The 13,855-nt window shown below is 39.9% G+C and overlaps 1 protein-coding gene across 1 annotated transcript in view; it reads right to left on the reverse strand.

Annotated features, from left to right (window-relative positions):
• gc (GC vitamin D binding protein) overlaps positions 1–251 on the reverse strand; it is a 36,186-nt gene extending 35,935 nt beyond the window's left edge. Inside the window, exon 1 of the mRNA XM_052093421.1 lies at positions 103–251. Within this exon, the coding sequence (XP_051949381.1) occupies positions 103–166 (64 nt within the window). The 5' untranslated portion in view covers positions 167–251. The remainder of the gene's footprint in view (positions 1–102) is intronic.
• Positions 252–13,855: the final 13,604 nt, after the last annotated feature.

A 13,855-nucleotide genomic window follows, 5' to 3' on the forward strand; every position in this document is an offset into this window, starting at 1 on the left:
AAGAGATATGATGGCTGAATCTTTAAAATATTCCGTTCTTGTATAACAGAGGAAATACAACATGCGAAATTACCTAATTTAAAAGAAGTCTTTTTTTCCTACCTTTGTCAGCAACAAAAACTGGGATTATTAAGGCAGAAATTAAAATGAGAGCTGTGTTCCTCATTTTTTGGTATTTTATTTTACCACAGGTTATAATGTGTTCAAAGATGAGTTCAAATTAGGAACTGCCTCTGTATTGCAGTTTTAATGGAGACAAATGTATGCTAGGTCAAAAATTAACTAGCGAAAAAACAGACAGTTATGTAAATGGTTAAATGCAAACAAGACTCTGGCATTCCCTTGGTCCCAATGATATGGCATGACAGCTCGCCATGTTACTTCGACCATTCACTAAAACTTGTTGACAGCAGTGATTCAATGCCTCAAACTTTGAGAAAATAATGGGCAGCAACCTACAAGAACAGCTTTTGTTAACATTTTAAAGGTTACACCCACAACCTCACACAAAGCTATTATGGCAAATCTAAAATAATCCAGATCTGAATTCAAATTTGAGTCTTGCATTAAAAAGTAAGATTAAAAAAAAAGCTTCTGAATAAGGCAGATATGAGATTTTATTTTCATATTCAAGAAATCTTTCAAGTTTTCTGGCAGGAACTAAGGTTAACAGTTATGAAATTACTTATATAATAGCAGTACTATATAGTACTAATACAAGATCATCTTGTATATGATTTAAAAACAATAAAGTATGTGAATTACATCAGAATCCATACCAAACTTAAAGTATGATAGCTTCATGAAACTAAAGAGAGCAAACAAACCCTGGATGAGAGCAATGACCTCTAAGTATATGCCCTATATTGTCCACATGTGTTGTTAAAAACAAGACCTGGGTACATTAACCTTTCAGTTCACTTGGGACAGCAAATATACTTTCCTCTGTCATGAGGGTGATACAATGTTGAGGAGGAGCATTGAGGAAATTGCATGTTTTTTGACAAAACAGTCAAATGCAGTTTATACATGGGCTGCAACAACAACAGAAATACCACTACTACTACTACTAATAATATGTTCAATAGCATTTCAAATATACAGTATACAGTATATCCGATTGAGGTAAATGCCTCAATCTAGTAATTGAAAATGCTCTTTGATGTGTGTGGGAACAACAAATAAAGGACAAAGTATGTGGTAGATTAAATCTATCTAATAAAAAAGGCTTTTTTTGACATTTCCACCCAAATAAAGACTGTTTTATATTAGTCTCAGTTTCTCATAGAATCAGTTTAAAAAATAACATAATCACCATGCAGTCGTTCCATCACAGCTAGCCCACCATTATTAATGTGCTAAGTATCATAGTCACATTTAAAGCTAGACTGAGGACAGTTGTAAGACTTTTTGTTTTTTGCTGCACTGCACAAATACAGAGTATAATGCAGACACGTGCAAACAAACCAAAACAATAAAAATTACAATCATATTTTTGGACTAAATATACTTAACAAAATAATTCACTCTGCATAATTATATCTATATGTCTATCTGTATGTCTGTCTGCATATCTGTCTGTCTAACTTAGATAAGTAAGTAAAACAACATAATTAAGCTTTCGGATTGAATAAAAGCTAACAAAACTTTAGAAGGAGCATTGGCCATCATGTTTCTTTTGAATCGTGAACAGTTGTAACATCACCTTTTTTTCATGACCTTACTCCCTAGGATGTCCCAAAATACATTAATATAAGGTAGAAAAATAAAAACATTTTCACACTGAATGAGTAGTAATAAAATAAAATAAAAATAAAATAATAATAACCCCTAAAACAGATGTTCTCTAATAATTTCTCGTCAGTGTGGACTATGCTCTTCAAATTCTCTACACAATGTTACTAATGTGAATCTACATACAAAAAATGAAAGTTCAGACTTGCGTTAGAAGGGACATATTCACTGTTTCAACTGTACTCCATTACAACTGTACTCGGTCTACCCAACATTAAGGTCAATGTAACAATGTGAATAAGATGACAGAGAGAACATAATTTATATATTTGCAGTTTTAAAGAAAGAAAGATTTATCTTTAGGGTCGATTGGATAATTTTATTTAGCTGCTTCAGCAGATGTTGCATTTTCACAATATTTCACACTTACCCAAGATATCTTTTAATCCTGTCTCCATCTTTCCCAAATAGAAGAATTCTTTCAGCAGGCCATTCAATTTACCCAAATGACCCCTAAATACCTACGTGCTGATTTTTCTTGAAGATCAATTTCTTGGTAACTATGGTTGCAAAGATTCTGAGCCTTACAATGTCAATGTAATATTGATCCCAGACCAGCACTGCAGGACTTTTATGGTCCAATATTCCAAAATTTAGAGGTACATTATTGGTTAAAATTGTGTTCAGGTGTGTGTTATGAAATAAGTTTCTTCTATCACACGCAGTTCACATTCTCAAAATGAAATGAAATAAATGTTTCAGTCCTGGCAGGGCCGTAACCACAATATACATTGAGACAAGTCCCCCCTAATACTCAGATATGCCCCCCCAATAATTTATATCCTTGTTGCTGTTCTCTGCAATTCATTATGCACTGCTGTTTAATTGCCATTAAGTTGTTGCAGGAATAGCATAATGGTTTAAAAATAATACATAGTCTAAAACCACTTGTCAATGTAATTTGAGATAGCCAATCAAATCGATGAAGGCGGGACTCAAATGTAAGAAGCTGAGTGGGAACCTTGTGGATTATTCCAGAGCCACGCAGCACGCACGCATGCATCAGTGTCAGCAGTTCAGGTGTCAGATATCAGTATATAACTACCTTTACACCTTTACATGTCTCTGATCACTACTTTGTTCAATTCAACATGATTCTGCCATCCATTGTAAAACCGACCCCACCTTTGGTTTCCTTTCGCCGTAACCTCCGTTCCCTCTCACCCTCTCGCCTTTCCACTGATGTCTCTGCCTCTCTTCCCACAATAAATGTATTTTCCATGCTTGATGTAAACACTGCCACAGACACACTTAGCTCTACTTTAACAACCTGTCTAGACAACATCTGTCCTCTCTCCTCGAGACCAGCACAGACTACACCACCCAGCCCCTGGCTGTCTGAAGTCCTTCGTGAACATCGGACTGATCTCAGGGCAGCTGAGAGGAGATGGAGGAAATCTAAAGATCCAGCTGATCTAGGTAAATATCAGCTTCTGCTTGCAACTTTTTCAATTAACGTTAAAACTGCAAAAACTTCATATTACCAGACCAAGATCAACAGAACCACAGACACTCGTAGCTTGTTTAGAACATTTAACACACTTCTCTGCCCTCCCCCTCCACCACCTGACACATCACTGACAGCAGTTATATTCGCCACATTTTTTACTGATAAGGTTACAGCCATCAGCAATACATTCACAGCACCACACCCTGTCAAACACCTGGCTCCTGTATGCAACCCTTCTTTCCCTATGTTCTCTCCTTTAACTGACACTGAGGTCTCTAAACTCCTCCTCTCCAACCACCCCACAACCTGTTCCCTTGACCCCATTCCATCACACCTTCTCCAGGCCATCTCTCCGTCCATCCTACCGGCACTTACACACATAATTAACACGTCCCTTCTCGCAGGCACTTTTCCCACTACATTTAAGCAGGCTCGAGTAACCCCACTGCTGAAAAAACCTGCACTTAACCCCACACAGATAGAACACTACAGACCAGTCTCTCTCATCCCATTCATGGCAAAAACACTTGAAAGGGCAGTTTTCAATCAGATCTCCACCTATCTCTCACAGAACAAGCTGCTGGATGACAATCAGTCAGGCTTCAAAAGTGGACACTCCACTGAGACTGCCCTGCTGTCTGTCATCGAGTCGCTGAGACAGGCGAAAGCTGAATCCAGATCATCCGTTCTGATTCTGCTGGACCTTTCTGCAGCCTTTGACACAGTCAACCATCAGATCCTACTCTCCACCCTCTCTAAACTGGGTATCACTGGAACTGTGCTTGACTGGTTCAACTCTTATCTCTCAGAAAGGTCCTTTGAGGTAGCATGGAGAGGGGAAGTATCCAAGCCACACCAGTTACTTACTGGGGTACCTCAGGGATCAGTGCTTGGGCCACTTCTCTTCTCCAAATACACAACATCTCTGGGACCCATCATTCAGTCACATGGTTTCTCTTACCACTGCTTCGCTGATGACACACAACTCTACTTGTCTTTCCAGCCCAACGACACCACAGTGACTGCTCGAATTGCTGCCTGTCTGGCAGACATCTCAGCCTGGATGAAGGAACACCACCTTCAACTCAACCCTGCCAAGACCGAACTCCTTGTCTTTCCAGCCAACCCGGCTGTTGAACACAACATCACCGTGCAGCTGGGTCCAACTACAGTTGCGCCTTCCAAAACGGTCAGAAATCTAGGGGTAACCATTGATGATGGGCTAAATTTCACAGACCACATTTCAAAAACTGCAAGATCATGTAGATTTACACTCTACAATATCAGGAAGATAAGACCCTTCCTCTCTGTACATGCCACACATCTGCTCGTTCAGTCCCTTGTCATAACTAGACTGGACTACTGTAATGCTCTCATTGCAGGCCTTCCTGTGTGCTATTAGACCTCTCCAAATGATCCAGAATGCAGCAGCACGTCTGGTCTTTAATGAGCCTAAGAGAGCACATGTTACACCACTCTTTGTCTCTCTCCACTGGCTGCCGGTTCATGCACGTATTCAATTCAAGGCCCTGATGCTGGCATATAAAACAGTCACTGGGTCTGCTCCAGCATACCTAAAAACATTTATGCAGAGCTACGTTCCCACCAGAAGCCTGCGGTCGGCTAAGGAACGTCGCCTTGTCGTACCAAAACAAAGAGGCACCAAAACACTTTCCCGGACTTTCAGTTTCATCATACCACGGTGGTGGAATGACCTTCCCAACTCAATCCGGGAAGCTAACTCACTCTCTATCTTCAAAAACGGCTAAAAACACATCTTTTCCAAAAGCACTTAACCGGTCACTAAAAAAAAAAAAAAAAAAAATAATAATTATTTACATTTCTTGTTGCACTTAAATCTGTTTTGTATACTATTCTGATGATAGTGAAACTTTGTAATATGGCACTTTTTGTACCACTGTCTCCCTAAGATGATTCGCTGATGTTCTTCCTCTTTTGTAAGTCGCTTTGGATAAAAGCATCTGCCAAATGAATAAATGTAAATGTAAATAACTAAACATACAATATTTGCCAACTATTTTATGATTGAAATGTTGTACAAACCAACCGTAATTTCCAATGATGCAAACTATTCATCATTTGGCAATATTTGCCATTTTGTATTAAAATTATGTCACGTAGAGTACGTGATTTATATGTCATTATCATTTTGAATGTGAAAACATTAACAGAGTAGTTTTCAGCATAACAGACTTAAAAACAAAGAGTGAATGTGCATATAGTGTAAAGGAATTGAATGAATGTGGTTATCTGGTAAGTTTCTGAAGTTCCTTTTTAGAAAATTAACTTGATATTGTCTTAGAAAATGATCTATAACACAAAGTAGAGCATTTTCACCCTCAGGACATGGTAAGACCTGTGACTTGTGTCTACAATTGAGTTTTTAGGTTGTAGCAAGGACAGTGATATATATATGATATATTTATATATATATATATAAAGCAATAATTTAAAATAATTACATTCAAATCTAAATAATTTCTTCATGCCTTTAGTTAATTCTGCAGCGTTCGTGTTCTCATAGAAAATATTGTGAGAAAAATTCTACTCGGGACCTTGGTGGCAGTAAATAATTTTGTGTATTTTCTTTTTGCTAGCCAGCTGACAAAGTCATGTCACATGTTACAGATATATCAGTGATGAAAAGAAATTCCAAATATATTAAAGAAAGAAAAGATGACTAAAACAGGTAAATTGCTAGCAATGTTTTGTACTGTTTGAACATCTGTGTGCGAAAAAGAAAGTATCTTTTAAAACCAAAAATGTGGTCCTTTTAGGCATTTATTGCATATAAAGCCTTTATTCTGATAATGATTGCATTCTGAGCCTTTACTATTTTAAAGGGCCAAAGAGGACAATTTTATTTGTGACCTCAACACCCGTGTGAGGAAATGTTTGTGTTGGGGTGGGTCCACTTATTTCCTCCAATCTGGCCTGTCTGTTTTGTTCAAAAGTAGCAGTGGCCTGGTGGGCTGTACGTTGCGAGCTTTCACGGTCAGCAGCTTGTGATGCCCATTGGCAGTGATCAATGCCACAGGTGGTGAGGGTCTTTTTCAAGGAGTCTTTATATCTCCTTTTTGAGGTGCCCCTCTATCACGGGGGCCAGTGGACATCTCACCATACAGTGTGATCTTTGGCAGGTGATGATCCTCCATCCTGGAGACGTGCCCTGCCCAGTGTAGCTGTATCTTCATGAGCATGGCCTCAAGGCTGCTGATCCCTGCTTGTTTGAGGACTTCAGTGTTAGTAACGAAGTCACTCCAGTTGATGTTTAGGATGGTAAAGAGGAAGCGCTAATGAAAGCGTTCATGTAGGCGGAGGTGGCGGCTGTAGGTGACCCAGGATTCTGCACCATATAGGAGGGTGGTCAGTACAACAGCTCTGTAGATGCTGATCTTTGTAACTCTCTTGAGACTAGCATTGTGCCACACTCATTTATATAGTCTGCCAAAGGTACTGTTTGAATTGGCCAGTCTGTTGTCTATTTCTTTGTCGATCTTGGCATCAGAGGAGATCAGACAGCCTAGGTAGGTGAACTGGTGAACTACTTTCAGCTCTGTCTGTTCAATGAATATGCTTGGTGGCCGGTGATCTTCCTTAGGTGCAGGCTGGTGAAGTACCTCAGTTTTCTTTAGGCTGACCTCAAGACCAAAGTACTGGCAAGTTTCTGCAAAGCAGGATGTTACACGCTGAAAGGCGGGTTCTGTGTGGGCAAAAAGGGCGGCATTGTCTGCAAAGAGAAGTTCTCTAATCAGTTTTTCCAAGGTCATGGTGTGGGCCTGAAGCCGCCTTAAATTGAAGTGGTTGCCATCAGTACGAAATCGGATATATATGCCATCTTAATCATCAAGGTCTTCTGTTGCTTTTTGGAGCATCATGCTGAAAAAGATTGAGAACAATGTAGGGGCTAAGACGCAGACACTTGTTATTGTTTATCACCTGACCAAGATGGTCTACATGTAGCTGGATGACCATAGTAAGGAACTTTGGGGGGCAGCCAAGCTTTTCAAGGATTTTGCACAGTCCTGTTCTACTCACTGTGTCAAATGCCTTCGTCAGATCCAAAAATGTGATGTACAATCCATTGTTTTGTTCTCAGTATTTCTCCTAGATCTGTCTCAGGACAAACACCATGTCAGTTGTGCCTCTATTAGCTCTGAAGCTACATTGACTCTCTGGAGGATGTTCTTCTGCAATGGTGGGCACCAATCTGTTCAGCAACACTCTAGCAAGATTTTGCCTGAAATGGAGAGCAGAGTTATCCCACTGTAGTTTGAGCAGTCAAACTTTTCCCCCTTGTTTTTGTACAAGGCGATGATGACTGCATCTTGAAGATCTTGTGGAATTTTCCCTCGCTCTCAGCAGTAAATGAAGAACTCATGGAATTTGGTGTGCAATGCTAGGCCTCCAATCTTCCATATCTCTGGTGGAATACCATCTTTTCCTACAGCCTTTCTGGTCTTCAGCTGTTCTATTGCTTTTACAGTACAGTCTTTTGCAGTGTTGGTGCCTCATCGAGTTCTGTCTTTGGTGGCTGTTGTGGGATGTGGTCAATAGCTGCCTCCTGGACTGTGCGGCTAGTGCTGAAGAGGGTATAGAAGTGCTCTGACCAGCGGTTCAGGATAGATTCCCTCTCAGTGAGTATCTCTTGGACATCTGCACTCAGTAGAGGGCTCTGTATTTGGAATGAAGGACCATACACTACTTTCATCGCTTCATAGAACCCTTTGTAGTCACCAATGTCAGCGTACAGCTGGGATCTTTCTGCAATCTTTGTTCACCAATCATTTTGTATGTTTCGGAGCCTACGCTGGAGGGAGCTTCAGGTATGGCGGAAGGCTGCTCTCTTCTGCGGGCAGGATTGTTAAGCAAGGAGGGCTTGGTACGCTGATCTCTTTTTGGCATGCAGTTCTTGGATTTCTTTGTTGTTTTCATCAAACCAGTCTTTGTCTTTATTAGTGGCGAATCTGAGGATTTCTTCTGAGGTTTGCAGACTGGCAGCCTTGATGTGATTCCACATCTCTTCCAGAGGTGTATACTTTTCAGAAGGATCTGCCTTGAGTGTTGGAGCATATACATTGAAGAGTGTGGCATGTTGTTGGTTCCCTAATGGGAGACGCATGGACATAATGCGGGTCAGTATGACCAGTAGGAAAGTTTGTTAACTTGGTGGCTATTGAGTCCTTGACCATAAAACCAACTCCTGAAAGAAATTTTTCAGTCTTTGGGTATCCAGCGCCAATTTCTCTCAGACTTCCTTCCTCTGGAAGACAGACATCACTAAGTGCAGCAATGTCAATACCAAGGCAAGAGAGTTCGTGTGCGATTAAGGCAAAGTGTCTGTAAAGCAGTTTGATGGGCAAGGAGGAGGCGAGAACCAGCTTGGCAACATAAATTATATTTTAATGAAAAACTTAAACAAAAGACAAAACACACACATGATGGACATGTTCGTAAATGATCTCTCTATCCCGCACCATCCTCCGCAGTCGGCCTTTATCCCTCTCGGAGGCTTGATTAGCCTGATAAGGGACGGGGTGTGTAGAATCACGACCCGGCCCCGCCTTCCGCGCTGCCACATTCTTCCCTCATTCTCTCAGGCTGGGGAGCCCCCGGCATGACGTGCACCCCTTTCCCTGGGAAGGGGCGTGCCTTTCGCCCTGTCTGCCGCCAGGTCATCCCTGTCTACCTGGATGAGGGAGGGGACAAGGGGAGGGAAACAGAAATACTAAAAATGGGGGGGTACTTCCTATAACAGTGTAGTACCCCCCCAAAAAAACACTGTAAAATTTAAACGAGAGGGAAAAGGCCATCGCGGAGCGGCAGTGAGAGAGAGAGAGAGAGAGAGAGAGAGAGAGGAGAGAGAGATGAGAAAAAAAACACTTACTTCGATACGCCATAGCTTGTTCTTCGGCCACTCCTCCACCCTCTAATGGATGACAGCCGCGCCTCTCCGGGCGGATCGGAGGCAGTCCTCCGTGTTCTGCAGATGTTGCAATGGCTTGGAAATTGTAGTTAAATATAGTTGCCGCATGGGCAAGGATGGTCTATAATTACTTGGTAAATGAAGACTTAAAATTAGAACATCATGACTCATTGTTTTTTGTGGAATTTTTTTTTCATGCTTGAGATAGACTGCATAATCCAATGATTTTATTACAGAAATATACTGTAAAACCTATGCTGGGAGCTATGGTCTGTGCATGCATGGGAGCATATCAGATGTAAGAGATCTTTTTAAATGAACATAATCAAAAGAATCAAATTAAATCACATTGGTATTTCACAACACTATATCTTTTTTGTGTCTGTGTGTTATGAAACAGTTATACATGGATATATTGTGAATTGAAAACCCTCAAAGTGAGCTTATTGATTTTAATTGATTCATTTTAAGAGTAATTTTATTTTATCTTTTTCAGAGCATAATTATTATATAGTAAGGAGATTTGAGGACCTTTGCTGAATAAAAATGTACTTGTGAAAGAAAATGCTACCCACTGTATATGCATAATGGATTTTTAACTTGGAGCTCATGATAATATTTGGAAAATTAAAACTAATTCCCTTTATGATTGAGACTGATGGATGAACATGCAAAAGCACACACACACAGTAAGACATTACTAACCTAATGTTATAGATGTGTCCCATTTGCATGTGTTTTGCCACTTATCATGGGTAATGGTGGAAAAACAAATCATGAAATAGTCTATAAAAACCCATGTAAACATGACAATTTAATCAGCTCCCAGTGAAACTCCCCATGGTACAAAGGACATTTCACAGATTTACATCATGGCTATCAGTGACAAGAATATTAAAATCATGCCCACATTTATGCTATTCATGCAGTTATTCCAGAATTATATATAATGCATAATTAAGAAAATATATAATGCATAATTATTAATAATGAGAAATGCGTCTCTTTTTTTTTTTTTTTTTTTCATTAGATACCTGTTTTAGGGGTTCAAGCCTGAAGTGCTAAAAATCTAATGTATTAGTAAGGATTTTTAGGAGGCCAAGCTCCAATGGTGCTGGAACCCTGTTGTGTTTGTACTGATTAGGGGTTCAAGCCTTTTGAAAACGAGTCCTAGGTCGTTTGACCAATCAGAACCAAACCAGAGGAGAAATATTTTATCTGGCATCCCAATATCAATAATTATAAAAAAATTTTTTTTTTACTTTCGATTCATCTTTGCAATGGCATGCCAAATCATACAAAGCATCAGTGGCCACTTTTACAAAAATGTCTATAACTGTTAGGATTCAGATGAGGGCAGACGAGGAGTGAGGATCAAAGTGCAGCTCTTTATTAAATGAACAACAAAACACAGAATAAATCAAAACACAGGGAACAAACAAAACATCCATGAGGGGATAACAAAAATGTAAACACTAGAAACAAGAGGGCACGGCAGGAACACAGTCAAAGACAATTATAACATACAACGACCGACAACGAATGAACAAACAACAGGGCTTAAATACACAGAAGGATAATTATTAAATTAAACACAGGTGAAAACAATGACACTGGCAGTGATGAGGGCAGGGGATTATGGGAAGTGTAGTTCGGGACAGGTGACAGGGGAGAAACACTGAGCAGACAACGGGGAATTGTGACAATAACTCTTGAACGGTGATATATTTTCTCAAAAATCCTTTAAAATTTTAAACCGAAAAATGCCTCTACCTAAGAGCCATTGGTCTACTAGACCTGTAATTTTGAATGCAAGAGATTTCATATCTCGAAAAACATGGCCGCCATCGATCAATCAGCTTTCAGGAGCTTTTGTGTAAGGTTAAATAAGGCCGATGGAATGAAATCTGGTAGGCCTATTTTTCTCTTGAGAAAAGGGTGTATGCAAAATATGAAAATAAATTGGCCACCAGGAGGCACTATCACATTTAATTGCGTGTAACACGTTGTATATACCACTGTTTTTCACAAAGAAAGTTCTAGTCCTAGGCCTTTTGTCTGATCGTAACCAATTTCAGCCTTATTCCAAAATTGATTAAATTCATTATTTTCCTCAAAATTGTACAAACAATACCCCTGTAAAATGATAAATGGAAAAGAGGAGGCGAGAACTGGCTTGACAATATAAATAATGGTTTAATGATAAACTTAAAAGACAACATAAACACACACATGACGGACATGTCCATAAACGATCTCTCTCTCCCATATGATCCTCTGCAGTCGACCTTTATCCCTACATACCCGGCCCCGCCCTCCGCCGTGCCACAACCCCATAATGACAATGTGAAAGAAGTTTGTTTGAAATCTTTGCAAATTTATTAAAAATAAAAAGTGAGAAAAAACAATCACATGTACATAATTATTCACAGCCTTTGCCATGACACTCATTGAGCTCAGGTGCATCCTGTTTCCACTGATCATCCTTGAGATGTTTTTACAACTTGATTAGAGTCCACCTGTGGTAAATTCAGTTGATTGGACATGATTTGGAAATGCACACACCTGTCTATATAAGGTCCCACAGTTAACAGTGCGTGTCAGAGCACAACCCAGCCATGAACTCCAATTAATTGTATCGAGGTACAGATCTGGGGAATGGTACAGAAAAATGTCTGCAGCATTGAAGGTCCCAATGAGCAGAGTGGCCTCTGTAAATGGAAGAGGTTTGGAACCACCAGGACTCTTCCTAGAGCTGGCCGCCCGGCCAAACTGAACGATCGGGGAGAAGGGCCTTAGTTAGGGAGGTGACCAAGAACCCGATGGTCACTCTGATAGAGCTCCAGCATTTCTCTGTGGAGAGAGGAGAACAACCATCTCTGCAGCACTCCACCAATCAGGCCTGTTTAGTAGAGTGGCCATACGGAAGCCACTCCTCAGTAAAAGGCACATGATATCCCATCTGGAGTTTGCCAAAAGGCACCTGAAGGACTCGCAGACCATGAGAAACAAAATTCTCTGGTCTGATTAAACAATGATTGAACTTTTTGGCCTGAAAGGCAAGCGTCATGTCTGGAGGAAACCAGGTACCGCTCATCACCTGGCCAATACCATCCCTACAGTGAAGCATGGTGGTGGCAGCATTATGCTGTGGGGATGTTTTTCAGCGGCAGGAACTGGGAGACTAGTCAGGATCGAGGGAAAGATGAATATAGCACTGTACAGAGACATCCTTGATGAAAACCTGCTCCAGAGAGCTCTGGACCTCAGACTGGGGCGAAGGTTCATCTTCCCACAGGACAATGACCCTAAGCACACAGCCAAGATAACAAAGGAGTGACTGTGGGACAACACTATGAATGTCCTTGAGTGGCGCAGCCAGAGCCCAGACTTGAACCCGATTGAACACCTCTGGAGAGATCTGAAAAGAGTTTTTTTTGTCCAATCAAAATGAAAGCAATTTATAAAGATTGTTTGGACATCTGCATATTTGGAAACAAACATGGCTGCCATTGACCAATCAGGTTTTAGCAGCTTTTAGACAAGGTTAAAAAAGGCAGATTGGAACAAACATGGTGAGCCTATTTGCCTTTTGGTCAAAGAGATCTGTGCAAAATATATATTTTTTTAAATCAGCTGCAGGGTGTTGCTATCACGTTTTACATGAATGTAAATTGTAGAATATTGTGTGGTTTGTTCATATGACATGATACATCTCTTTCTGAACAACTTTGCCTCAGGAACCATTGGCGTAAATGAAATAATTCAATTATATTTGATTTTATTTGATAAACATACTTTTGCGAATTACTCCTAGGTTTTTCAGCCGACAGCAACAAAACCTGTACAGGAAGATAAACCATTTTGAACTGTTTATTTGTCATGGCTTTGACAAGTTAATAAATAGAAATAAATGGGTGTGGCCAAGTGTTCCCAAAACCCTAAAACTCAAGAATGAGAAACACTGTTATCATCAAGCTTTGTACACATATACAACACGTTATTCTTTAGATGTGTGCAAAACTTGGTCAGACAATAGGTGGCGCTATATCAGTTAAGAATGTTATAAAGCCAATATCTCTATGGTACCTAACCTGATGGTTATGAACATAATATAAACAAATTTCACTGTTTTTGGTAATATCTGACAACAAGCACATATGTAATTGATTTATTGATAAATTATTTTAGTCAAGAAACGTATACACAAGAAGGGTCTGTTCTAGTCTACTAACTAGTCCTAGGCCATTCACCCGACTGGAACCAAACCAGTGCAGAAAGATTTATATTCCAACAGTTCCAATATGAAAAGTTATACAAAAAAGTTTTAAATTCCGATTCATCATCGCAAAGTTATGCCAAAACGTATGTAGTGTGTAGCTAAAATGGTTATAACTCATAAACGTAATGAGATATTATCATAAAATTTGGTTTCAAAAATTGTGTGTCTCTAACTCTTGAAGGCGCTACAATAATTCAAAATCTAAAAATGGCTCTAACTATGGAACCACTGGTCTGATCAACTTGAAAATTTGCATGCAGTGATTTTGCCCAAGGTGCCATCTAAGTCTTTGAGGATAGTCGCATATCTTTAAAAAAAATGACCAATCAAATTTCAGCAGCTATTAGAAACGGTTAAAAAAGGCAGAATGAAACTTGGCCAA

Source organism: Xyrauchen texanus, chromosome 3 (genome assembly GCF_025860055.1).
Source record: "Xyrauchen texanus isolate HMW12.3.18 chromosome 3, RBS_HiC_50CHRs, whole genome shotgun sequence".
Lineage (NCBI taxonomy): Eukaryota > Metazoa > Chordata > Actinopteri > Cypriniformes > Catostomidae > Xyrauchen > Xyrauchen texanus.